Source organism: Ursus maritimus, unplaced genomic scaffold (assembly GCF_017311325.1).
Source record: "Ursus maritimus isolate PB19 unplaced genomic scaffold, ASM1731132v1 scaffold_14, whole genome shotgun sequence".
Lineage (NCBI taxonomy): Eukaryota > Metazoa > Chordata > Mammalia > Carnivora > Ursidae > Ursus > Ursus maritimus.
In genome coordinates this window covers 40025269-40053251 of record NW_024423786.1, presented here as the reverse complement: position 1 = coordinate 40053251, position 27983 = coordinate 40025269, and the positions used below count along the sequence as shown (strand labels likewise).

Here is a 27983-nt window from a genome sequence, read left to right as displayed (position 1 = left end):
CTGCATTGGTCTCCCTGATCAGTGGGGAGCCTGCTTCTCCCTCACCCTCTGCCCCTCCCCTCCACTTGTGCTCTCTCTCTCTCTCTAATAAATAAAATCTTAAAAAAAAAAAAAGAAATCAAGCAGGATGTAATTTGTGCTTATCAAATTATGGAAAATAATGTAGCATATTTAATATCTAGAGTTTCCTTTTTTTTTTTTTTTACAAATTCATCTGCTAAGCTAAGTAATAATTTCAGAAAAAAAACATTTAGAATTTATTAATAAGAATTAGTCTCAGTCTCTAAGAGCCACTTTAGGTTATAGGCAGATAATCCCCCTTCCACACTTCTGCCCCAACCTGTTTGCTCTGAAGCTGATGTGCTCCAGAGCCAACGCTCCCCTTCCAATTTCTGTAGCATTCTCTGGGACTGTAGACACGTTGTGCCCCCCCCCCCCAATCCCTTCTTCAGAGTAGCAGTTACCACACTGTCACATGCACACCAGGCCCCTGGGGGATTTGTTACAATGCAGATGCTGATTCAGTAGGGCTGGGGCAGAGTCTAAGACTCTGCATTCCTGACAAGCTCCCCCAACCCCCAGGGCCACAGTGCTGCTGGTCCCACATACCCAACACTATGCTGTGATCGGGAGGTGTCAATGAGTATTTGAGAAAAGTACAAACATATATCACTAGTCCAAAAACAATAAGTAAAAGAACATAGACGTTCCAACCTATTGTTTCACGTGAAACAGCAGACCTGTTTTTAATAGAAGCAGTAATCATATTTTTCTTTCTCCATATTTAACTTTTACTAAGATATTCTGTAAAGCGTTTCATATTAGGTTAGAATTATGTTTAACTATTTTAACAAATGCTACATTCTTAAAAAAAAAATGGAATAAGGAAATCTGGTGACAATGGATTTATGATGAAGATGATTCCTCCCACCTACTGGTCATCGGTTTTCTAGGCCTCCCTATCCACAAAATGGCAGAGTAATACTGGTCCTACAGACCTCCCCACCAGTGCTCTAGAAAGGAAGCTTTTTTCATAGTCAACACCCTCGTGTATGCCTTTATCATGTAATTCCCCCACTTTCTACTAGGGAATTTATCTTTTCTTACTGATTTGTAGGCCAATATTTCTCATATCATTAATTATGTCACAGAGGCAAAGGCAATAGGAACAAGGAGAAATATACTAAATCCCTACACTGGAGGTACTTAAACAACATGGGTGTTTGCCAGTCCCATACCTCATAGAACAGTGATGGCTTTGCTACAGAGAGACGCTTGGCGTTATTTAACGCAAGCAGCTACTTTCTGTGCATGCACCTGGCATAACTCGCACCACTCAGACTCACCTTGCTTCTGATCAGGATGCTCACCTCTCCGGACTCTATAATGTAGAAGCTATCAGCCTTTTCACCCTAGAAAGACAGAGAAGGTCATCAGAGCTATACATATGTATTGGCGAGGGACACAGAAATAGATCATTTTCTCATTGCCCTGATTTGTATTTATTTGCCAACTCTACAAATTAACCAGTGGCTAACATATTCAGTACAAAATGAGAGGATCCCGGTCACCAGGAATGTCGGTCCAACTGTAAATGACACACGCCTCTCACTTCCTAACATGGAATATTCATATTTCTCCCCATGAATATGCCCAGGCTGCACACAGCATCACTACTGCTGCTGCTCAGGTCAGTCTGCTATTGAAACCTGTGACCGGGGGGGAGGGGGACCAGCAGCTGATACTGCTACAGACAATATCAAGGTGACTCCTGGCTACCCCTGGGCCTGGGGCCCAGGGATAATCTGGACCACCAAATGTAGCCCTCCAGAGGACAGCATGGATCTGGAAAAAGCCCTGCTTTGGTGAGGGAGGTACTTTAATGTGGGTTGATGTCACACTTATGAGCCTCAGGCTTTTCTTTTGCTTGCTTGGATTTTAAACCACTTGGCTGAACCAGTCATTCAGGTACTTCAACAAGTAATTAAGTACTTAATATGTGCCAAGGCACTGTTCTAGGCATGTGAGATGTATCAGTGGACAAAACAAATATCCCTACCCTTGTGGAAATTACAGTCTGATGGGCCAAACAAACTGTAAACAATCAACAGAGTGAATCAGCAAATGATACTGTTGTGTTGGAAGGCAATTAAGTACTATGGGGAGAAAGCAGAGCAGGCAACGTGGGTTCTGGAGTGCTGGGGGAGGGGATGGCTACAGTACACAGCAGAGTTTCATCCAGAGGGTGAGATCCGAGCAAAAGCTGGAGTGAGGCTAGAGTTAAGGAAGCAGACACGGGAGAAGAGGCTTTCATAGGCCCTCTTCAGTCTCTGACCCCTTTCTCTTAACATCTGGAGCAACGACCATCTACAGTGGATAATTCAATACTAATCATGTGTCTTCATTCCATGTGGGTCTTATGTCTTCAGAAGAATTTACACTTCTGAATTTTCGTAAGACTTCAACTTTGACTACTGGACGGAACTCCAAGTGGACACCTTACAGCTGAGGCTATCATTCCTGAGTTAGTCTAGTCCCAGTTCACTAGGTAATAATCCCTGCTCCATGTGTGTAAAAGCCATAGCTTTATAAAGGGGGCCTGTGGGTCTCTGCGCTGCTGTGTTGGGTAGGTACCCTGCACCCAGCAGAGCCAAATCAGCATGAAATTTTAGAATTACACAAACAGCTCCCTGACAGGAGTTGCTGAAGGAAACTAAGGGGAGCCAGAGGCAGGGTCACCAGGAGGAAGAGTGGTTTCTAGGTCCAAGAAGGGAGTTTCATAAAGGAAGATGTGATTACCAGTGTTCACTGCTGTTGGGAGGTCAAGAGTAATAACGATTCAAATGTATGGAAACATTCTGGTGACCAAGACGAGGGTGGTGAGTGGTAGCAATGAGCCACAAAAGGGACAGGTGGTGAAGGGTGGTGCCTGAGCTCTTTTTGTTTAGATAGGTGTGCTCATTTTTCAAGGCTGCAGTCTGACAAACTTTTACACATGTGTGCACCTATGTGACCACCCCCTCAATCAAAACAGAAAATCTTTCTGGCCTCCACCCTATGGAGTGTTTCTCAGTCAAAACCACCACACTTCACCTATTAGGTAACTGAATCTGACTTCTGTCCTTGCAGTTTTCCTTCACTTCTGTTTATGAGAATAAGGCTGTTCTTTAACTTCATATACATGGATTCATACATTGCCTTTTGTGTCTGGCTTCTTCTAGTCCACATTGTGAGACCACACTTTGAATATGCCTGCCTGTGAGAGGAATGAGAAGCTAGTAGCTGGAGTAAAAACAGAGTGAGTGGAGGAATGTGAGTGTATTGTGAGGACAAGAGAGACTCAGGCATGTCTACGGGATGAAAAGAATGAGTTTGATGAATAGAGGAGCTCAAATAAAACAGAATCTGCTAAAGACACTGTGTGCTCGCTCCCAGCAGGCACTCTGGTGAGCACTGCATGTGCACTGCTTCACACGATCACCCAAGAAGTCAATAAAGTCAGTACTACTGCTATCCCATTTTACAGATGAGTTTCCTTGGAAGATCAGAAGATAAATAACTTTGCCATAGGAGGTAGGGGGAATAGCTGGTGGATTCAAGATTGAGAGGAGATGGGGAGGAATATTACCAAGACCATGTGGAATAAGGAGGCTTGCCTAGGTAAAAGCTCTTCTCTTTCTCTGGACCAGAGGCAGGACCATCTCTGATCCTTTTAATTTTACTAATTTGCTATTATATCACCAGAAAGGATTATCATAGTTCACAAACAATTTAAGAAGAAAAATTTAAAATAAAACCATGAATGATGACAGTATCAGTTGAAAACTGTCTACTTTTGGGGGGTGCCTGGGTGGCTCAGTTGGTTAAGCACCTGCCTTCGGCTCAGGTCATGATCCCAGAGACCCAGAGGTAGGAGGGCTGTGACTCGGAAGGAACTCATGAAGGTGGAACAGCTTCTGAGGTGTAAGGGTATTTCTCTGAAAATATCTAGAAAATAAATTTCTGGATTATAGAATAAATTCAGCTTTAAAGGATAAGAATAAATTTCTCTCAAAAGGTGTTCAGCTAAGTGAATAAAACTTCCTACTACATCTTGGAATTGTCAGAGTCCTACTTTTTGGCAAGCTAATAGGTATGAAAATAGTTCTCACTGTGGTTTTTAATTTGCATTTCCTGATCACTCAATGAGGCTGAAGCTAATTCATTTTTCACTGATGCCAGAACTATGTTTTGAGAAGACGACTCTCATAGTGTCATCCTTCCTCTCAAAAATCTTTGAAAGTGCTTCTCAAACATTTCCACCAAGTATTCTTAATGCAAGGGCATTACCAAGTCTTGGAGTAGTCTATAGCAGTGGTTATCAAACTTTAGCAAACACTAAAATCATCTGGAGGTGTTTTTGATACCAAAACCAAAGACATCACAAGGAGAGAAAACTACAGACCAATATCCTTTATGAAATCCTTAACAAGGGAGTTACCCACTACATGCTAGATGGGATGCTGCCTAATTCACAATTAGTTAATAAAGTCAATTAGATCTTCAAATAAAAAAAATTTACAAAATTTTAGCAAATTAAATCCAGTAATAAATACAAAGGATAATATATCGTGACCAAGTAGGGCTCACTCCAGGATGCAAGCTCGGTTTAATATTCAAAATTCAATGTTAAAAAAAGTCAAGCAATGTAATTCATATTTACTAACTAAAAAAGAAAACCCACATGAGCACCTCAAAAAAAAAAAAAAACAGCAAAAGCATCTGAAAAAATTCAACATCTTTTCATGATAAAAACTGAGAAAACTAGGAAGAGAGGGGATTTTCCTAACCTGATTAAGGGCATTTATAAAGAAGCTTACAGTTTACATTATACTTAATGATGAACAATTAAATGCTTTCTTCCTAAGATCAGTAACAAGATCAATAACAAGACAAAGATGTCTGTTCTCAGCATTTCTATTCAATATTGTACTGGAGGACCCAGCCAATGCAATAAGGCAAATTAATTAATTAATTAAAATTTTTTAAAAAGGCATACAGAAGGAAAACTGTCTTTATTCATAGATAAAATAATCATCTATACAGAAAATCCCAAGGAAGCTAAAAAAAAGGTACTAAAATCAGTGAGGTTAGCAATCAATATGCAGAATCAATACGCAAAATTCAATTGTATTTTTATACACTAGCAATAAATAATTAAAAATTGAAAAAAGGAAAACCACTTAGAATAATGTTAAAAGTATGAAATATCCAGGTATAAATTTAACAGATGTGTAAGACTTGAAAACTATAAAATGTTACAGAGGAAAATTAAAATATATAGAAAATATATGGGGCGCCTGGGTAGCGCAGTCGTTAAGCGTCTGCCTTGGGCTCAGGGCGTGATCCCGGCGTTCTGGGATCGAGTCCCACATCGGGGTCCTCCACTGGGAGCCTGCTTCTTCCTCTCCCACTCCCCCTGCTTGTGTTCCCTCTCTCGCTGGCTATCTCTCTGTCAAATAAATAAAAGCTTTAAAAAACATATATATATATATAGAAAAATATAAATAAAAGTACATAAAAAGTATATAAAAGTATAAAAAAGTATAAAGACCTGAAAAGTATAAAATATTACAGAGGAAAATTAAAATATATAGAAAAATTTAAAAAAATATATAGATATACTATGTTCGTGAACAAACTCACTGTAGTGTACTTATCTGACAATAAGCTTTTTTGGTTGTAATGTGACTGACATCAAGCTTTTGATTATTGAGGCAACCATTTTAAAGACACCCATCTTGAATAAACATATTGCTAGCTACACACCTAGATAAAGAGCGAGGCTGCTCCCACCTATGAAGTTTCCCTTTTATAAAGCCCTGGGAAATGTAGAAAACTGACCACTTGAGTGACCCCACTTTTCTCTTCCCACAACCTAATTCTTGCTCTTATGTTTTAAATTCACCAATGAAAGAGTTAACCTGCCAAACCCTGGACACCCCACCCTCACCCCCCACAAAAGACAGAATTCCAGGGGGCGCCTAGGTGGCTCAGTCATTAAGTGGCTGCCTTCAGCTCAGGGTGTGATCCCAGTGTTCTGGGATCGAGCCCCACGTCAGGCTCCTCCGCTGGGAGCCTGCTTCTTCCTCTCCCACTCCCCCTGCTTGTGTTCCCTCTCTCGCTGGCTGTCTCTCTCTGTCAAATAAATAAATAAAATCTTAAAAAAAAAAAAAAAAGACAGAATTCCAGGTCCCTCACCCCACCCTGTGACCTCACTGTGTGGCTCTGGATGTGCCATGGACCCTCCGCGATCTGTGAGTAATAAACCTGCTTTTTCAAAGTTCCTTCATGGTTGTTGCTGTGGTAAGTCTTGCAGTCATAATAAGAACCACAAGGGCTGGTCCAGCTATAACACTGGCTCTGGAGAAATGTCTGTGGGGGCTTGCTAGACGTAGGTGCGTGCCCCAGGCATTCCTAGCTGATAGCATCACTACTGACAGCCTGAGACTGACACAAAACACTCATTATTGTTACAATGTCAATTTCTCTCTAAATTGATCCATAGATTCAACATATTCCCAATTAAAAAAAAAATCTCAGCAGGCTTTTTGGTAGAAATTGTTAAGTTGGTTCTAAAATATATACAGAAATGCAAAGAGCACAGAACAGCCAAAATAATTATGAAAAAGAATAAAAAATTTGGAAGGCTTAAACTACCTGATTTTATGACTTAGTAGAAAAAGCTTTTATAATCAAGATAGTGCAGTATTCAATGGAACAAAACAGAGACCAGAAATAGACCCCAAATATTTTTCAATACAACTGTCAAGGCAATGGGATAGGATAATCTTTTCAACAAATGATGCTGGAACAATTGGACATCCATATGCAAAACCCTGTAAAAAACTTTACACCTTGTACAAAAATTAACTCAAAATGGATCACAGATCAGGAGTGTGCCTGACTGGCTCAGTCAGTAGAGCATGTGACTCTTGATCTCAGGGTCATGAGTTCAAGCCCCATGTTGGACATGGAGCCTACTCTAAAAAAAAAAAGGGATCACAGATCTAAATTTATGAGTTAAAACTTTGAAATATCTACAACTGCCCTGCTCAATACAGTAGCATGTGGCTACTGAGCACTTGAAATGTGGCTTCTATAGATTTAGATGTGCTGTAAGTATAAATTACACATTAAATTTTGAAGACTGAGTACCAAAAAAAAGGTAAAATATTTCATCATTGAATTTTTATACCACTTAGATGTTGAAATGGTATTATTTGAAGATATTAGGTTACAAAAATCATATTATTAGAATTAAGTTCACCTTTTAAAGAAATTTTGGCTGTTAAAAAATTTTAAATTACATATGTGTCTTACATGATATTTATTTAATGGTGCTGGCCTAGAGGTAAACACAGGAGAAAGTCTTATTGACCTTGCAAAGATTTTTTTAAATAGGGCCTGAGAAGAATGAATCACAAGAGAAAAAAATTATAAACTAGATTCTTCAAAATTAAAAACTTTTGCTTTTTAAAAACTACCATTAAGAAGGTGAAGGGGCAAGGGAGGTGGATGGGGAAAGGCTAGATGGGTAATGAGGATTAAGGAAGGTACTTGTTATGATGAGCACTGGGTGTTATATGTCAGTGATGAATCACTGAGTTCTACTCCTGAAACCAATATTACACTGTGTGTTAACTAACTAGAATTTAAATAAAAGTTTGGAAAGAAAAAAGAATTTAAAAAAGAAAAGAAAATGGGTCACCTGGGTGGCTCAACCGGTTAAGAGTCTGCCTTTGGCTCAGATCATGATCCCAGAGTCCTGGGATCAAGCCCTGTGTCAGGCTCTCTGCTCAGCAGGGAGTCTGCTTTTCCCTCTACCCCTCCCCCTGCTCGTGCTCTTTCTTGCTCGCTCTCTCTCTCTCAAATAAAATAAAATCTTTTAAAAAATAAAAAAAGAAAAGGAAATGAAGAGACAAGCCACAGCCACAGATTGGGAGAAATATTTGCCAATCATTTGTCTGATAAATGATTTGTAGTCAGAACACATAAAGAACGCTTACAACTCAATAATAAGAAACCAAACTACCTAATTGTAAATAGGGCAAAAGATTTACAGAAACTTCATCAAAAAAACATATGGATGGCAAGTAGTCACAGGAAAAAGATGCTCAACATCATTAGACTTTGGGCAAATGCAAATTAAAACCAAAATGAATTACCACTTCAAAATGAATTACCCACTAGAATTGTTAAAATTAAAATGACTGTTGATACTAAATGTTGATGAGGATGTGGAACAACTGGAATTCTACTCCATTGCTGGGGGAATGCAAAATGGTAGAGCCATTTTTAAGAACAGTTTGTCAGTTTTTTTAGACATACATATACCACATGACTCAGCAATTCCATAAAAACATATGTCCACACAAAGACTTGTATAAGAATGTTCATTGCAGCTTTATTCATAACTGTCCCAAACTGGAAAGACCTCAAATGTCCCTCAACAGGTGAATGGAAAGACAAATTATGGTACATCCATACAGTGAAATACTACTCAGTAATAAAAAGGAACTATCTGCTGACACATTCAACATGAAAAAATCTCAAAAACATTAGCCTAAGAGAAATAAGTCAGACACGAAAGACAACCTGTTATACGATTTCATTTATCTGAAATTCTAGAAAAGGAATTTCTGTAGTGTTAAAAAGCAAATCAGGAGTTTCCAAGAATAAGTGGGTGGAGCAGTGAATTCACTAAAACTATAAATGAGGGAACTTCCTGGGGTGATGGAAATGCCCTATACTACGATTCTATGACTGTAGGGATGGCTATAAAACTCCAGAATTGTACACTTGGTGATTTTATTATATGTAAAATATACTGTAACAAAGCTGACCCAAACAGACCAACATAAAGCACAGTTTCTGACTCCCAAGAACTTGCATTTCTAATAATTCCTATCAAATTCCCAGATGACGCTGATGCTGCTGTTCCTGGGACCTCACCTGGAGACCCTTGTCTAGAGACAGTGCCAAAACGGGTCTAGAATTAGCTGAGATCATCTTAATTCTTGCCCATTCTGGGGAGCCACCCAGCACTCCTATCTTCAAGAAGGCAGACACTCCAGAAAACACTGCAGCTTCTCATACCTTCTCATATACCTCCTGAAGGCCTGGGGCTTTCAGAATGAACTAGAGGTCCTTTGGGAGTAAATTATAGCACCTCAGGTTCAGAAGCAAATCTGACCTGTCAACATGTTCCCATTTCTGCAATTCAGCCCCACATTCTTAACAGACCAGAACACCTGCCCTGGAACACAGCTCACACCCACAGGCCCTTGCTCATGTTGTTCTTTTGTCCAGAAAGACCTTTCCCTGACTTCAACTGCTGAAGCTGCACTTATTCTAAGCCCAGCCCAAATGGTATTTCCCTCACAGAACCATACGGAATACTTCCTTTCCTACATTCTCACTGACAGTCATGTGTTCCTTCATTACAGTGCTTTATCTAGTCCTACCTGTGTATCTTAATGTCTATAGAGAAGTAAACCAATTTTTAACTGAAGGAATTATTAACAGTAGGGGTACCTAGAAAACAAAGGCATTTGGAGATGCCACTCAGACATAGTTGTTTTTTTAGTCCCTTTTCTCTGGGAGTTTCTCTCTCTCCTTCTGTGACAATAAGCGTGATTAGTCCTTGTAGGCTGGTTGGGCCAACTCTACCCACTGGCCCCAGGGATGGGCTCAGGATTTAGGTTTGACCAATCTGAGCCTTTCCTCCTCCCAGCCCCAGCTCTGGGTTCATGATGGGAACATTACCAAACCCAGACCAACCAGATATCTTGCCAGTGTTCTTGCCAGAATCACAGGCAGAGAAGTTTACACCTGGAAGTTTTCACATATAATTAAAGATGCAAACATAGTAGACAAGGAAAATTATTACACAATACTCATCACAATGACCCAGGCCACTGTGTGGTGATCCTTACAGCACCCAAAAATAACATGAGAGAAAGGCACAAAGGAAACATTAAAGACAACTTACAAATCTGGTCAATCACTGAAGACTGAAGAGACTGGCTTATGTTGGATTAGCTAAGAGGGCACCTTCGTGCCAAATATAGAAGGTAAAGGGCACAACCCTTCGACCTTCTCCAGGCTTTAGCACTAATGGATGAAGCTTACTCAAGGGTCAAAAGAGAATGATGTCCAAAAGAACAAATACCAGAAACCAGCGAAAGGGGAATAGAGGCAAGAGATGTGCATGTGTCCACGAAATGAACATCAGTGGGCTTCAGAGGACTCTGCAGGAGATGTGCTCTAGTAGCTGGCAACAGGAGCTCCCAAAGGGAGAGGACAAGGGATGCACTAGTCCTTCAGGAGGGGACTCGCAGGAAAGAAGCTGCACGGGGTCCTGCTCACCTGAGTGATTATGCGCTCTCCGTCCTTATAGACCTTCTCTCCTATTACATCCACAATCTTCATTCGTTCTGACACCTGGAACAATGGACATACCCATAAACTACAAGGAAAAGACCTCAATTGAAAGTCACAAATAATACCTAAACAACACAGAAACGGGTTAGAATAGTCCAATTTGAAAATTTAATAGATTAGTTTTAAATCTTAAATCTCCATAAACAGACTCTTATTCAAACACACTTTACCTCTAGTGATTTAAGGAGGGGCACAGATTCAATAAATGATTCAAACATCCTTCTCTTTTTTGCATTGTTTTTCACTATGATTCTTCTAAAAGTCACACGGTCCTACAAGAAAGAACAAGAAAATTCCGGTAAATGCCTCTGTGACAGAACACCTATGGTTTAATTAACTGGATGACAGCAAAAATTAGAGGACTATGGAATGTACTGGGCCAACTGAGTGTTTAATGACATTTTAATCTGAGTCATCACTGGAAGAGAAAGACTGGCAGCCTGTGTCAGACAGATGTCCCCCGTGTAACTGCTTGCTCTCTAGCACTCCATGACTGCCACCTATGGGTCATAAGCAGAATACAAAATACAAAACTCCCAAACACTTGCAAGCTCACAGCCACTGTTCAATGTGAAAACATGCACCTTTGAAAAAAAGAGATAAAACAATGAGAGGGCTCTTGCCCTGACGGACTTTACAGTCTCAATGGGGAGACAATACAAAATATCTGGGAATAAAAAAATCTACAGTCCAAGACAGCATATGAAATGTGCTAGGTGAACGATAAAGACAAGAGAAGAGCCACAGGAATTCTGAGGAGGGAGAGAGAGATCATAGTAGGCTGGAGTGATCAAGGATATTTTTGTTGTAAAAATACAAATTTTGGTGGCGCGCCTGGGTGGCTTAGTTGATTAAGCGTCCAACTCTTGATCTCAGCTCAGGTCTTGATCTCAGGGTCATGAGCTCAAGCCCCATGTTGCGCTCCACACTGGGTGTGGAGCCTACCTAAAAAAACAAAAATGTGTGTGTGTGTGTGTGTGTGTGTGTGTGTGTGTGTGTGATTTTGTATATACAAATACATGTGTATATATATTATTTAAATATATAAGTTTATAAAATTCAAAAACTATAAATTTGGGAGGGGACCTGAAAGAGGGGGAGGATTTAAATAAATGGAAAGAGAGAGGAGGAAACTCAAGATGGAAGGCAGGAATGTGAAAGGTCCCTTGACCCCAGCAAGTCATGGATTCAGATCAGGAGACAGCTAACCAGAGCTACCGTCAGGTCCCTCTCAAATATGTGTACATACGTGTGGGGAGGGACACAGAGCCAGGAGAATGTTAATTGCTTAGTTTTAGGTTTCTTGTATCTAAGTTAATTATACCTTTTGTCCACCTCAGGCTGTCAGGAGTGGAAAGGTGGGTGTTTGTTTGTTTGTTTGTTTCCTTTGAAAGCACATAATGAAATCCTCAAGGCTGGCAAAACGAAACATAGCAAGGTAAGGACATGTTTAACTCTAAGTTTGCTATTTTAGTATTCCCTATGATGGGGCAGTAGTGGGGTAGAGAAATCACATAGAAGACAACGAATTGAGATGTCTAGATGGGTTTCATTGGCTCATATTCCATTAGCTACAGATGAGTTTCATTGGCTCACATTCCATTAGCTACAGAATTCCCAGCCCCTATCCCATACCATGTTTCATCTGCCTTACAAGAGAGTCACTTACTACACCCTATTCCCCTAGTACGAGCTATGGCAGACTCCAAACCTCCCTCTGAACTGCTGTACAAATCGTCTGCTCTTCAGCATAGAGCCCGATTCTGCTGCATTTCTTCTCCATCTGTCTGCTTGAAAAGAACCATTCACTCTCTGACTGCTCTAATGGGCCGCATGATTTGCTACTACTTTTTTAAAGTCCAAGGTTAGCGATGTATCATTTAAAATGTGACTGTTACACTTTGGAATATTATTCCATTATCTTTAGAATTCAATTTCTACCTGTTTTCTGGGCCAATCTAGACATGAGTGCTATGGAAAGAAGACTGTCAAAAGTGAGAAAATGGGAATTATAAAGTCCTCTTCCTTCTATTTGAGTAAGCATTACCAAAAAATATTTTTAATCCAGTCATCTGTTGAAGGGCATCTCGGATTAAAAATATTTTTAATATTTTAATAATAACTTTTGACTGTCCTCTTTCCATAGCACTCATGCTGAGATTGGCCCAGAAAACAGGTAGAAATTGAATTCTAAAGATAATGGAATAATATTCCAAAGTGTAACAGTCACATTTTAAATGATACATCGCTAACCTTGGACTTTAAAAAAGTAGTAGCAAATCATGTGACCCATTAGAGCAGTCAGAGAGTGATTAAGAAGCTGTGGTCCATATATACAATGGAATATTACTCAGCCATCAAAAGGAACGATTTCACAACATTTGCAGCAACATGGATGGGACTGGAGGAGATAATGCTAAGTGAAATAAGTCAAGCAGAGAAAGACAATTTTCATATGGTTTCACTCATTTATGGTACATAAGAAGTAGGAAGATCGGTAGGAGAAGAAAGGGGAAGAAGGAAGGGGGGGTAAAAAGAAGGCGGAATGAACCATGAGAGACTATGGACTCTGGGAAACAAATCGAGGGCTTTAGAGGGGAGGGGGGTGGAAGATCGGGATAGGCCTGTGATGGGTATTAAGGAGGGCATGTATTGCATGGTGCACTGGGTGTTATACGCAAGTAATGAATCATGGAACATTACATCAAAAACTAGGGATGTACTGTATGGTGACTAACATAACATAATAAAAAAATATTATTAAAAAATACATATTTATATTTTTAAAATCCCTCTACAATGGTACAAAGATTGCTACAATTGCAATATCAAACTATTTCTAGATGAAGAGAAAACTGGTATCTCTCAAAATGGCTTATTTATTTGCATCCCAACCCTTTCTACACATACTTCCACCCTTCCCGGAGCTCTCGCGCTGTGCCCACTTGGCTCCTGTGGCTGTGGAGAGTGTGCAAAAGCATCAGACATTACCCCAGCTTTCGGGGAGCTTCCAATGGAGCTGTGAAGAGGAAACTCCCACTGTGAAATAGTGGCTCCTTCAGGCAGCAAATGTTTAGAGTCAAGCCTGAAGTTCAAAAGAGAAAAGGAATACTGTGCCTTCCCCTGATTGCAAGTGTTTCCTAAGAAAATTTCTATTGACTTTCACTTTTGCAAGAGAGAATGGGAGCAGAGACGAGTGCAGTGGTCATGGTGGCAGATGCCCCAGGAAGAGCAGGAATGCAGAGAAATTTGCAGAAACTCAAGTGACAACACCAAGTCCTCCCTGCTTTGGCCTCATAAGGCATTTCTGAGGCCTTGGAAGGTACAAAAAGTCAGGCTGTAGAGGACCCTCTGGGAGTCACTTTCCTGGAGGTGGTACTAAAGCTTTTGAGAGGGTTTGAGCTATAAAGCGCATGAACAAAGCAGGAGAAAAGCAGAGGCCAGAAGGGCATCTTGATAGGATGCTTAAGGACAGTAGGGAAAGGAAGAAAAGACTGCAAAAGGTAAGGCTAGGAAGCAGAAAGACAAGGCAGGGATCTCAGGAGAGGGAGCTTCAGGAAGAGAATGGTGATAGTAGCACCACAACCATGGAGGCGCAGGTGTCCCATTCCGTAAGCCCCTACCTTTTGCCAGACTCTAAGGGCACTGCCTCTCTCATGTCCATCTATTGAATTCTCAGACCCCAACCATGGGCCAGGTGGTTTTACAGTTCAGTTTGTTTAAAAAAAAAAATTCTATTGCAACTTTCTCTTTGACTTAGAGATTCTTAAGGGATGTGCTATTTAATTTCCAAGTGTTTGGAGATTTTCCTGTTACCTGTTACTGATTTCTGGATTTATTCCATTGTGGTTAGAGAATACGCTGTCTGATTTAAATTCTTTTAAATGTGTTAAGCTTCATTTTATATGCCAGGATATGGTCTATCTTGGTGAATGTTCCATGGGCTTAAAAAGAATGGGTACTCTACTGTTGTTGTATGGAGTGTTCTATAAATTTCAATTAGATCTTTGTGGCTGATGGTGTGGTTAAGTTCTTCTATATCCTTCCTGGTTTTCTAATTGTTCCACCAACTCTTGAGAGAGAAGTGTTAAAGTCTGCAACTATAACTGTGGATTTGTCTGTTTCTCCTTTCAGTTCTATCAGTTTTTGCTTCACATACTTTGAAGCTCTGTTGTTTGCTGTATACATACTTAGAGCTGCTATGTCTTCTTAGTAGATTAACCCCTTCATTATTATGTAATGTTCCTCTTTGTCCCTGGTAACTTTCTTTGCTATGAAGTCTATCTAATCTGATATTAATACAATTACTCCTGCTTTCTTCTGGTTTATGTTTGCATGGTATATATATAATCCTATCTTTTTACTTTCAACCTACCTATATCATTATGTTTGAGTGAGGCTGGTGCAGACAGAATAGAGTTAGGTCATCAAAAAAATCTATGTGACTTGTCTCTGTCATTTAGTTGGTATAATTAGATCATTATATTTACAGTAATTATTCATACATTAGGGCTTAAGTCTACCACTTTACTATATATGTTTTCTGCTATTCCTCTGTTTTTTGTTCCTTCATTTCATTTTCCTGTATTCCTATGGTTTACTTGAACACTTTTTAGAATTTTGATTTATAGAGCTTTTGAATACATCCCTTTGTACCGATTATTTTATTGGTTGCTCTAGGTGTTATATTTATATATGTAATTTATCATGATCTACTGATGTCAACGTTTTAGTAGTTGGAATAAAGTGTAGAACCTTTACTTCCCTTTCGGCCCCTTTACCCTCCCCATCTTTAGACTATCATTGTCTTAAATATTTCCTCTATATACCCTGAGAACCACATCAGACAATAATTTTGCTTTAAGCATCTAATTTAGAAAATTTAGAAATTTTTTAGATTTAGAAAATTCAAAAGGATAGTCTTTTATATCTCCCCATATTTTGCTTTTTCTGTTGTTCTTTCTTCCTTCTTCATGTTCCAAATGTCCTTCTTTTATCACTTCCTTTCTGTTTGAAGAACTTCCTTTTGCCATTTTTTCGAGGTAGGCCTGCTCGTAACAAAGTCTCTTAGTTTTCTTTGATATGAACATATCTTCATTCCTGCAGGATATTCTCACTAGGCATAGAGTGAGCCGATAGTTTTTTTTTTCAACACTGAAAAATGCTGTGCCACTTCCTTCTGGCCTCCATGGCCAGGAAATCTGGTATCATTCAAACTGTTGTTCCCTTACAGGTAATGCATTTTTTTCTCTCTTGGCATAGATTTCTTTGTGTTTATACAATTTGGAGTTCACTCAGTCTTTTTTTAATCTGTAGGTTTATTGTTTCATCCAATTTTGGGAAGTTTTCAACTATTATTTCTTTGAAGAATCTTTTAGTTCTATACTCTTTCCCCTCTCCTTCTAGGATTCTATTGATACAAATATTATATCTTTTGTTATTATCCCACACACTCTGTTCACTTCATTTCAGTTTGTTTTCTTTCTGTTGTCCAGACCGGGTAATCTCTATTTTTCTACCTTCAAGTTCACAGATATTTTTCCTCTCTCATATTCATTCTGCTCTTGAGCCCATTCAGTAAGTTTTTATTTTGGTCATTTTATTTTTCAGTTCTAAAATTTTCCATTTGGATCTTCTTTCTATCTTCTATTTCTCCATTGAGACCTTCTATTTTTTCTTCATCTTTTTCAAGTGTGTCCATAATTGCTTGTTGATGGCTTATATTATTGATTATATGATAACTGCTTTAAATCCTTGTCAGTTAATTGCAATATCTTTGTCATCTTGGTATTGGCATCTGTTGATTGTCTTTTCTCACTCAGGTTGAGAATTTCCCTGTTCTACGTATGACAAGTGTTTTTCTTTTTATTTATTTATTAAAAAAAATTTTTTTAAAGATTTTATTTATTCATTTGACAGAGATAGAGACAGCCAGCAAGAGAGGGAACACAAGCAGGCGGAGTGGGAGAGGAAGAAGCAGGCTCCCAGAGGAGAAGCCTGACGTGGGGCTCGATCCCAGGACTCCGGGATCACGCCCTGAGCCGAAGGCAGACGCTTAACAACTGAGACACCCAGGCGCCCCTCTTTTTCTTTTTTTAAAGATTTTATTTATCTATTTGAGAGTGAGCGAGCAAGAGAGAGCATGAGCAGGGGGCGGGGAGGGCAGAGGGAGAGGGAGAAGTAGGCTCCCACTGAGCAGGGAGCCTGATATGGGGCTCCATCTCAGGACCCCGGGATCATGACCTGAGCCAAAGGCAGCCCTTAACCGACTGAGCCACCCAGGCACCCCAATAAGTGGTTTTCTATTGTCTCTCTGACATTTGGGGTATTATGTTGTGAAATTATGTATCCAATTTAATCTTCTTTTGCAGGCACTCTACTAGGTATGGTGTGCAAGTACACGTGGAAGTGAATGCTCTGCTCCCCTCTGGACTCAACTGACACAACCCTGGCAGGGAAAGTGGAACGCCAACTAGTGACACTACATATCATCTCATTTTGCCTCTTTGCTGCTCGGTGAGGCTGTAAGTTCAGCTTGCTGCTAGCCCCAGTGACACTGTGGGGAGGAAGAAGCAGTTTTTCCTCTGGTATTTGGCTGGAATAGGGTGATATTATCTGTTTTGCTAGGCTGACCTTTTCCTGGTCCTTTAGCTAAAGGGGTCAGGCTTTTCTTGGGTTTGTTTTTGTATGTACTTGGTTGGTGGATCTAGGTTGTAGGCTTTTCCAGAACACCATCTGGGACTCACTCTCTTGTCCTTCTTTAAGTCCCAAGATCCCTAGCCATTCCACTTTCTCCTTTCCATCTTCCAGGGTCTTCCTAAGTTTGTTTATTGTATGTTATCTGGACTTCTATAGTTTTAAGAGAGGAAACTAGTGAGGAATGGGGCTATTTCATCTTGACCTGGACCAGTAGTTGTCATCAATACTTTTTTTTTTAAGTTGACTCCATACCCAATGTGGGGCTCAAACTCACAACCTTGAGATCAAGAGTCATATGCTCTACTGACTGAGCCAGCCAGGTGCCCTGGCATCAGTACATTTTAAAACTGAGTTTATTTCCCCCATTACTTATTGATCTATGAGCTATCCTTGAGGTTTTCTTTCTTTCTTTCTTTTTTTTTTTTAAGAGAGAGAGATGGAAAGCAAGTGAGCATGCAAGCGGGGGGCTGAGGGAGAGAGAGAATCTTAAGCAAGGCGTGCACAGCCCTGAGATCATGACCTGAGCCAAAATCAAGAGTCGGATGCTCAACCAACTGAGCCACCCAGGAGCCCCTATCCTTGAGTTTTTTATTTGTTTCGTTTTGTTTTTGTTTTTAAGATTTTATTTATTTATTTGACAGAGATAGAGACAACCAGCGAGAGGGGGAACACAAGCAGGGGGAGTGGGAGAGGAAGAAGCAGGCTCCCAGAGGTGGAGCCCGACACAGGGCTCAATCCCAGGACTCCGGGATCACGCCCTGAGCCGAAGGCAGATGCTTAACAACTGAGTCACCCAGGCCCCCCTATCCTTGAGTTTTTCAACCACTAGGTCCCCAAGTGTGTGATCTATTCTTAAGCCATTATATCTCTCATTTCTCAAGACATTCTTAGTTCTACATCAATATATTACAGGAAAGTGCTCTGTTATGTCTTTAAAATGTGACTTCATTTGAGGAACTATATCGATAATGCTATGGTATACATTTAATTCTGCTTGTAAAGTGAATGGAAACAAATTATCACAGATGTCAATATCTTAAAAGTGAAATTTGGGATTTGTACAAGAGGATAATTATTTGTTTAAGAAGGAAGACAGTTACAGATTCTGAAGGCTTGATGCTGAAGGAAGCAAAGTGGACCATGGATAACAGAGGATAGGGATCACAGCAGTGCTGTGCCATAGACACTCTAGGAAAGTTCTCTTTCCCAGAATATGGCCATCAGCCTTTCTAGTCATCTAAACCTATTGGATATTGGCATGGACCAGTGCACAAGTGGATGGCTGGCTATGGACAAAAGTTCATTCTGGGACAGCTAGAAATGGAAAACACTGTTGGCAGAGCTTTCCATGATAATTATTTTTCTAGGCTGCCTCTTGTATAGAAAATTATCCCCTTTGTCTCTACCTGTCTGATAAAAACATAAACAGAAAGCGTAATAAGAACTGACATGACTACAAGGTCATAAGACCCAGTCTTTTCCCTGCAATTTGGAGTAAATGGTTTGTTGACAAATCATTTTAGAGAAATGGAAAAACACACTGGTACAAGATGTTTCATAATGTCTTTCAGAGAACTAGCTATAAAATATAGTGTGAACCAACAGCCCAAGGATAGGAAACCCCGAAGTAAGGGGAATTAACACTATGACACACTAGAAGAATCATTTCTCTAACTCACCAGTCCCCAGAGGGAGCCTTCGGAAGTGGCGACAATGGTTGCAGCTCTCGGGGTGTTGTACATCAGAGCAAGTTCTCCAAAGCTGCCACGGTTGTCATACTGACCGACAGAGCGAGTCTGATTATCTTTTGTTACTAAAATATCATAGGTTCCCCTGGAAGTATAACAAGAAATAATTTCATTTATTATTTCTAACAAAAAAAATTTAGACCTGGCAGGTGGTACAGAAATAGAAGCTACATATGATATAAAATAGGCAACTTCCAAAAGATTTTCGCTAGTATACAGAAATACGATAGATTTTTGCATTCTGACTTTGTAGTCTGTGACCTTGCTAAACTCACTTATCAGTTTTAGCAGCTTTTTTGTAGCTTGGGATTTTCTAGGGAGGATCATGTCATCAGCAAACAAAGACAGTCTCACTTTTTCTTTTGTAATCTATAAGCCCTCCCTTCCTTCCTCTTTTTCTTCTCCTTTTTTCATTGCCTCATTGCATTGGCTAGGACGTACAGTATAATACTGAATAGAAGTAATGAGAGCAGATATCACTGTCTTGTTCTTGATCTTAAGGGCAAAACAGTCACTCTTTCATCATTAACTATGAAGTTGGCCATAGGTTTTTAAAAAAATTCCTTTAATCTGACTGGTGTAAAACCACATCTATTCCTAGTTTGCTGAGAGTTTTTACATTGAAAAGGAGTTGAATTTTGTCAAATGCTTTTCCTGAAGGGATTGAAATGACTGCATGGGTCTTCTTTTGTAGTTTGTTGAAAACTGGGTTATAGAACTGATTAAAATAAAGAAACCAAAAGGTACAACACTCTACCTATTGACTGGTAATGACTGCTAAAGAATAATACTCAGAACTGACAAACATCTAGAGAAACAGGCACTCTCAATACACCACTGAGGTAAACTTAAACGCGTCAATGTTTCTGCAAGATAATTAACAACATATAAACAATTCCTTAAAGAGACCCTTTTACCAGTGACACCATTTCTAGGCATTCTATAGGAGATAATCTGGTGAGGGTGGTTCCTTTCAGGTCTGAGAGGGGGTCAGAAGCAGCCCCCGAGATGATATTAACAGCTGACGACACACTAAGGCCAGCAGGTCAAACCCACACATGTCATGCCTCCCAACATGGCTTATACCTGGAACAGAGCCAGAAGGGGCCAGGGACATGGAAATTGAGGCAGTGTATTCATGTGTAAAATTAGGCTGGGACCAAAAGATCCAGATGACAACATAGCAAAATGGCTTCTTTATGAAATCAATTCACTTGAACACTGCAAATAGCACGTTTATAAAGCACATCTTGCATATCTTACTGTTTAGTATTGATAACGGCAACCCAAATATGGATTGTACTGAGGCCTCAGGACGGCAGTAGATAGAGGGGCAGGGACAAGCTTTTTTTTTCCTTTTTTTTCCCTTTCATGATGTCTTTTTATTAAAAGAAGTTCTTGGGGCGCCTGGGTGGCTCAGTTTTTATTTTTATTTAAATTCAATTAATTAACATATAATGTATTATGGTTTCAGAAGCAGAGGTCAGTGATTCATCAGTCTTATATAATACCCAGTGCTCATTATATCACATGCCCTCTCTTGATGTCTATCACCCAGTTACCCCATCCTCCCAGCAACCCTCAGTTTGTTTTCTATGATTAAGAGTCTCTTATGCTTTGTCTCCCTTTCTGATTTGTCTTGTTTTATTTTTTTCTCTCTTCCCCTGTAATCCTGTTTTGTTTCTTAAATTCCACATATGAGTGAGGAGAGGGACAAGCTTTAAGAAGCTTGTATGCCTGGTCCTGAGCCCTCTCTGGGCCAAACAAAGCATAGGGTAAAGTACATGCCTTGCGTCAGGAATCTTACTAAGCGCAGCCACACATCTGCAAAGCTCCATCTCCTACCGTTCTATGACGTAAAAGTTGTCTCCATCATCTCCTTGGTCGATGACATGCTCATCAACTTTGACTGTCCTTTCAAACATGGCATCAAGGACTTGAGAAAGTTGTTCCTGCACCGTAGACACACAAAGAGAAAAGATGGCTTTTACATTTGCTGGGAAAAAATGACTATGCTCATCTCAGTTTGCGACTACACAGTGGAAGTACAAGTATCAGATTGCTCTCCATATTCAAGCAAAATCCTTAAAGCTGCCTGAAACAAATGTTTTCCTCTGACCATTCAGCTTTGTACCTCCATATATATAGCATAGTTGCCAAGGTTTTTTTGAGGCAGTATTGCTTTTAAAAACATTCCATAATTTATACAACCATAGGTATCTAAATCATGGTGCCCATTCTCCCAGTCACACCCACAGACTGTCAGGTGCCTTGATGGCTCCACTATGTCATCTGTAAAGCCATGCAATGCCACCTTCCTATAGGTGTTGATCTTAACAGGATCATCAACTCTAAAGGGCTGGGATGGACTTAGAAGTTACCTCACAGAGCAGCACAACAACTGCTCTGACTAGCCACACACATCACTTAACCTCTCCGAGCCTCAGTTAATTCATATTTTAAAAAGGGTTTAATAGTTTCTAGCTCATTAATTTTTATGACTAAAAAAGAAAAACCTAAGGAAAGTATCACACAAGAGGTACTAAAAAATTGAGATCTATTATTGGACAGCTACTACTGCTTCGAACATTTATATACAACACATACAATTGCTTACTTATCATTACCTGCTATAACCAGAAGGTAACTAACTGTACTGGTGAATGTAGTGAAAACAAAACAATGCTATTAAATTCTAACAAAACAGTGGTCTCAGGCTAGGGCCAGCATCCCTCTGTCAGGGAGGGAGATTAGTGACTGTCAGGGGACACTAACGAAAACCAGCTTTAGCTCAAAGAAAGACTTTCTCCTTGGAGGAATGTGGACTGAAGACGTGGCAAGGAAAAATTTTACTGCTGCATAATTCCATGTGATTTAGTGTCTGTCAGCGTGACTGTACCACCTAAAATAACCGATTACCACTAAAAGCATCTCTTTAGTTCCACAGTTCCATGTGTTGAATACTGTACAAGCTGGCAAATACTAAAAAGGTAGTGCTATTCACGTGCATTCCGCATTCACATGGAATGTGAGCCCAGTGTTGCCAGAAATCTCATGTTTAAATACAGGTAACAATTCAAATTGTCATGTCCAAAACAGACCAAACACACTCTAGCTGTAACTGGCCTGTGGGCTGTCCACTGGCAGCCTCTCGTTCTGAGTAACTCTTCTTCTGTTCTGGACTCTTCAAAAATATCAGCGTCATAAGATATAGAATAAGGTGTTCTAGGGGCGCCTGGGTGGCACAGCGGTTAAGCGTCTGCCTTTGGCTCAGGGCGTGATCCCGGCGTTATGGGATCGAGCCCCACATCAGGCTCTTCTGCTATGAGCCTACTTCTTCCTCTCCCACTCCCCCTGCTTGTGTTCCCTCTCTCGCTGGCTGTCTCTATCTCTGTCAAATAAATAAATAAAATCTTTAAAAAAAAAAAAAAAGAATAAGGTGTTCTAGGTTGGAGATGACTAAAATGACACCATGACAAACAAAGGCAACATGTGATTCAGGACTGAAAAACAAAACAAAAAGGCTGTAGAGAACTTCACTGGGAAAATCTGAATATGGAGTGGGCGTAGGATAACATTACTGCATCACTGTTAATAATGGGCTTGTGCTAATGTAGGAGAATATCCTCGTTCTTGGAAAATACATCTTAAGGTATTCAGTGGCTAAGAGTCAAGATGTCTTAAACATATTCATAAATGGCTCAGAACAAAGAAAAAAGCAGTTCATATATACTTATGCGTGTGTACATACACACACCAAAGAAAGTAAATGTGACAAAATGTTAACAACTGGTCAGTCTAGGTAAGGGTACATGAGTGTTCCTGGTACTATTCTTTTGACTTTTCTGAAATTTGAAATTTTAAAACCAGAAATTTGGGAAATAAATTTTTATTTTATTCATATATTTTTAGTTCTATTTTTTTAAGTAAGCTTTACACCCAATGTAGGTGTAAATAAATTTTTAAAAACTGAAACAAGTACACTCACCAGAATGGGTAAAATTTGAAAAGGTAGACAATATCAAATGTTGGTAAGGATAAAGAGCAACTGGGAATCTCATATATTGTTGAAGGAATGCAAAATGGTACAACTACTTTGAAGAAGATCTGGCAGATCTTTATAAAATCAAACCTATACCTACCCTATGACTCAGCAATTTAGACCTCAGGTATTTTACTGAAGAGAAATGGAAAAAAAAAAAGTTCACAAAAAGACTTGTACAAAATGTCCACAGCATTATTCATGAGAGCTAAAAACAAGAAATAGACCCGGTATCCATCAACAGGAAAAAAAAAAAACAACAGATAAGCAAACTAGTATTTCCATATAACAGCACACTACTCGGCAACAAAAAGGAACGAACTAACATCACCAGCAATAAGGCACACCGACATCATGGACTGAGAAAGACACAATATAATATCTGTAGCAGTCAGGCCAAGAATGTATAGCCATATTCCAGTCATGAAGAGACGTCGGACAAATCCAAGTGAGGTACATTCTATAAAACAACAAACCAGTATTCTTCAAAGTGTCAAGATTATGAAAGACCAGAAAGGACTGAAAACCATGACAGACTGAAGAGAAAGAAGAATGAAATGTGATGTGGGATTCTGGACTGGATCCTTAACGAGAAAAAAAAGAAAACCATAAGTGAGAAAACTGGTGAAATCCCAATAAGGTTTGTAGTTTAACTAATAGTATTGTAACAATGTTAATTTCCTGGTTTTGCTCATTGCCCTATGGTTATGGTAAGATGTTAATACCAGGGGAAGCTGGATGAAGGGTATATGGGAACTCTGTACTATTTCTGCAGCTTTCTTGTCAGTTTAAAACTAATTCCAAATAAAAAGTGAAAAAGGAAAAGAACTGAACTACTGATACATGCAGCAGGAATGAACCTCAAAAACTGTGCTGAGTGAAGGAAGTCTCACACAAAAGAGTTCATATTGTATGATTCCGTTTATATGAAATCCTAGGAGAGGCAAAATTAATTTATTGTAGAATAAATAAAAAATAGTAGTTGCCTCTGAGAGAAGGGGGGCCAGAATTGATCACAAGGGGGCACGAGGGAATTTTTTGGGGTGGTGGCAATGTTCCACAACTTGTTAGGGAATTTGGGTTACCCAAGTGTATACAGTTCTCAAACCTCAGTGAACGCACTTAAAACTTAGGCATTTCATTGTATACAAACTTTCTATCAAAAGACTATAAACAAATATTGAACTCTAGTTCCATGATATGCACGCCAAAGTATTTAAAGGAAGGTACAATGATATCTGCAACTTATTCTGAAATGAGCCCAAAAAAGTAAGATGGGTTAATGCAGGGGCCAACAAACGCTGCCTGTTCTTGTAAATAATGTTTTACTGGAACACAGTGGCACCCTTTCATTTATGTATTGTCTGTGGCTGCTTTCCTGCTACAATAACAGAGTTGAGTAGTTGTGACAGGCATATTTACTACCTAGTTCTTCAAGAAAAAGTTTACCAACCCCTTTGCTGAAAGATGGGTAGATGGTATATAACATAGCAAGCACAGTAAAATGTTAATCGTAGAATCAATGCAGTGGATAATGTGTGTTCCAGAGAAGTCTTTCAACTTTGTTGTATTTGAGTATTTTCATGACAAAAATGTTAGAAAAAAATAATTACATCTGACATTTTAGTTTTAAATAAAACGGTAAAATGGTTGTCTTCAACACTAAAAAAAACTCTGAATATTAGATTGACGTAGCAACTTCCTTTAGAACATCTGATGATATAAAATTTACAAGGGGTTTTGTTCAGTAGGTAAAAGCAACTCTTCTTTCCATTGATACAGATGGATCTTCTAGGGAAAACAGGAGACACAGACCAGTATTTCTCACAACCAGCCTCTCCTTGAGGTCATGGTCCTTGTTTTATTCAGCCTGAGACTAATAAAGCTGACTAAAGTTCTGGCTATTCTTTTAACCACACAGCTACCAAACAGACTGGTTTACAGATACAAGGGATGGTTGTGAGGATGTCATTAAAAGACTTATTTGCAGGATCTGGGTAGTAGGGGAGTTCTAATCCCATCCTTCTTGTCTCTGCACATTCTAGGACTCTCCAGGAGGCCCAGTACCTCAGCCACTCATGCAGCTTCAGCATGTGGCCCTCAAAGTAGAGAAGTAATGAAATCCGAAGATTCTCTGTCCTCATGAGGTAGCCTCTGCTCTCTATCTCCACCAAGGGAGGGAAGACAGGACCAAGCATAGATCCTGTACCAGAGCCCTGCAGACACACACCACTCCCCAGGTCTGAGGTCTTTGCTGAGAAGTAATCACAAGAGGTGCTCCACATCTCAGGCCTGAGAAGTCACACACCTCCAATGGGTTAACTGCTACCAGAGAAGAGAACTCCATAACTAGCATCTTTGGAGAAATTACTCTGCAGCATAAATTCAGACCCTCCAAACTAAGTCAGGGTCATGCAAACCTGAACATTTCCTTTCAACATGACCAAACTGTATGGTTCTCAGATGCTGTTTTCGTGGAGGAAGTACGAAAGCAATTCAGAGAAATACTAGAAGTCATCTGAAAAGCTCATTATGAGTTATGACAGGCAACACAATGCAAACATTTATAAGTAAGATGAATCTAAAGTTTTATGCCTCATATGGCTGAGGCTAAGATGACAAAAATTGTTTAAATGACAAACAGGAGAAAAGCTAAAAGACAAAAATATTTTTAAAAACCAATGTTACCTGATCAAGATTTTTGAAGAGGAGAATATCTTTGCAAGCTTCCTGAAGTCTGCATCTCTGTTGATCAGTTTTAGGGTGAATCACCTGCCAATCCAAATGAAAGCACAGACATATTTTATTCCATTTTAAAATCTGACTTTACAGATCAGTAAATTTCTTTCTCCTAAAAAGTGGGGAAAATTAAGAGCATGTTTATTATGACTTTAATTCTATACAAACACCAAGCAGTGCCTTGACCATGGAGGGGCAATGTGACAGAGCACTCACCCTGGGGCCACTCACTGTGTGTGACTGGCAGGCAAGTCAGTTACCCCCTGGGAGCCTCAGCGTCCTCATCTGTAAAGCGAAAGGCTATCGATTTGCTCATTCAACAGATACTAAGCATCTACTAGGTGCCAGGCACTGTTCCAACTCTAGGGACAGAGGGAATGCACGGATAAAAACACCTGCTCTCATCCAATAAATCTGTAAAATATGTTAGAGAGTGACAAGGCTAAAGAGAAAAATAAGTTAGGGAAGGGTGATAAAAAAGTGTGCATGGAGTGGGCAGATGAGGACTCACTGAGAAGGTGACATTTGTGTGAAGCTCTCAAGGCAATGAGGATGACCTGAGGGAGTGAGTCATGTGGACATCTCTACAGCAAGAGCACCTCAAGCGGAGGGAACAGTAAGTGAAAACAAGGCCTTGTGGTAGGTGAGGAGCATGTCTGAGAAAGAACCAAGAAATAGGTATGACTCATGCAGAGCAAGGGTAAAAGATCAGGAAGAGACCAAGTCGGGCGGTTAGGTGAGGGTAATGCCCAAACCACAGAGAGCACTGTAGGTCACAGAACTACAACTTTTCCCTAGCCACCTGGGGGCAATTTGAAGGTTCTGACAGAGGAATGAAAAAGATCTGATTAATGTTTTTAAAAGGCTCACACTGGTTACTAAGTGAAGAACAGCCTCGAGGGAAGGAAGCAAGAGTGGAAGCCAAGAGACTCCTGTGATTATTCCAGTGCCAGATGGTGGTGATCAGGACTGGGGTGGTAGCCATGAGGTGTTGAGAAGGAGTAGAATGCTGGATATGTTTCAAAGACTAAGCCCATCAGATTTGTTGGAAAACTGAATGTAGGAGCTAAGGGTGATCCTCAAGTTTTGGACCTGAGCCCTTGGGAGGATGGAGCTGCCATGAGTTGAGCTGGGGAAGACTGTGGGTGGAGAAGAATGTTTAAAGGGAAATAATCAGGAGCTCACATTCGTCATGAGTTGCCTATTGAAATCTAAGTGGAGACGGCAAGTAAATAATGGCTGTACATGCTGGAGTTCAAACATTAACAGTTTAGTAGTAGCGGTGGTGGTATCTACTAAATTAGAGTTGTCAGAGGATTAAAGAATACATGCAGTATTTAAAACAGTACCTGGTATTTAGTGGGTGCTAAAAAACTGTTATTATTATTACTGATATTAAATAAATGTTCATTGAACTAAAAAAAATAATTAGTGCTTAGTGTTGCTGTTATAACTTAGAGACCTAAGTACTAAAAAAAAGTACATTTCTTAATCTGATGAGAAATAACAGATGTCAAAAGTATTAAGTATTTTAAATTTGGGATATTAAAAAGTTAGTAAAAAAATGCTTTAAATTTTTTGGTGGGGGAGGGGTAGAGGGAGGAGGAGAGAGAGAATCCCAAGCTACCTCCACGCTGAGCATGGAGCCCAATGCAGGACTCCATCTCATGATTCTGAGATCATGGCCTGAGCTGAAATCAAGAGACGCTTAGCTGACTGAGCCACCCAGGTGCCCCTCCCAAAAAACTGTTAAACTGCTTTAACTTTTAAAAGTCATCAAGAATTTTATAATATCCAGAATAAATTTTTAAATTTACATATCTATTATATTCACACAATGGTAGCATTTTATTATTAGAATACTTCAGAAATCTTTCAGAAACCTTGCTGCTCATTTTAAGGCATACTTGAAAGATTATTAAAGCTTCTTTTATAACATCAATCTTTTAAAAATGGTGGTTCAGATATGCTTTTATAAAAACAATTTGGTAATTGTACAAAAGTTTTAAAAAATCTGAGTTTTTAAGAAAAGACCAAAAGTGAACTGTAGTCCTGCCACAACCACTGTTAACATCTGGGATATATCCATCCAGAAATAATTCTTTGTACTAATAAATACTACACAGATGGATAAATATATATGTATATATGTGTGTGTGTGTGTGTGTGTGTGTGCGTGCGCGCGCATATGTATTTTAAGGTTTATTTACTTTTTAAAGTAATCTCTACACCCAACATGGGGCTTGAACTCATGACCCCAAGATTAAATG

The 27983-nt window shown here is 39.6% G+C and overlaps 1 protein-coding gene across 2 annotated transcripts in view; it reads right to left on the bottom strand.

Annotated features, from left to right (window-relative positions):
- PRKAR2A (protein kinase cAMP-dependent type II regulatory subunit alpha) overlaps window positions 1-27983 on the bottom strand; it is a 96055-nt gene that overhangs the window by 7169 nt on the left and 60903 nt on the right. For both annotated transcript variants that reach the window (XM_040628850.1, XM_040628849.1), the window contains exons 4-9: window positions 25663-25746; window positions 20778-20884; window positions 18864-19017; window positions 10656-10757; window positions 10411-10485; window positions 1347-1412 (exon numbers count right to left, since the gene is read on the bottom strand). In XM_040628850.1, coding sequence (XP_040484784.1) covers window positions 1347-1412; window positions 10411-10485; window positions 10656-10757; window positions 18864-19017; window positions 20778-20884; window positions 25663-25746 — 588 coding nt within the window. The remainder of the gene's footprint in view (window positions 1-1346; window positions 1413-10410; window positions 10486-10655; window positions 10758-18863; window positions 19018-20777; window positions 20885-25662; window positions 25747-27983) is intronic.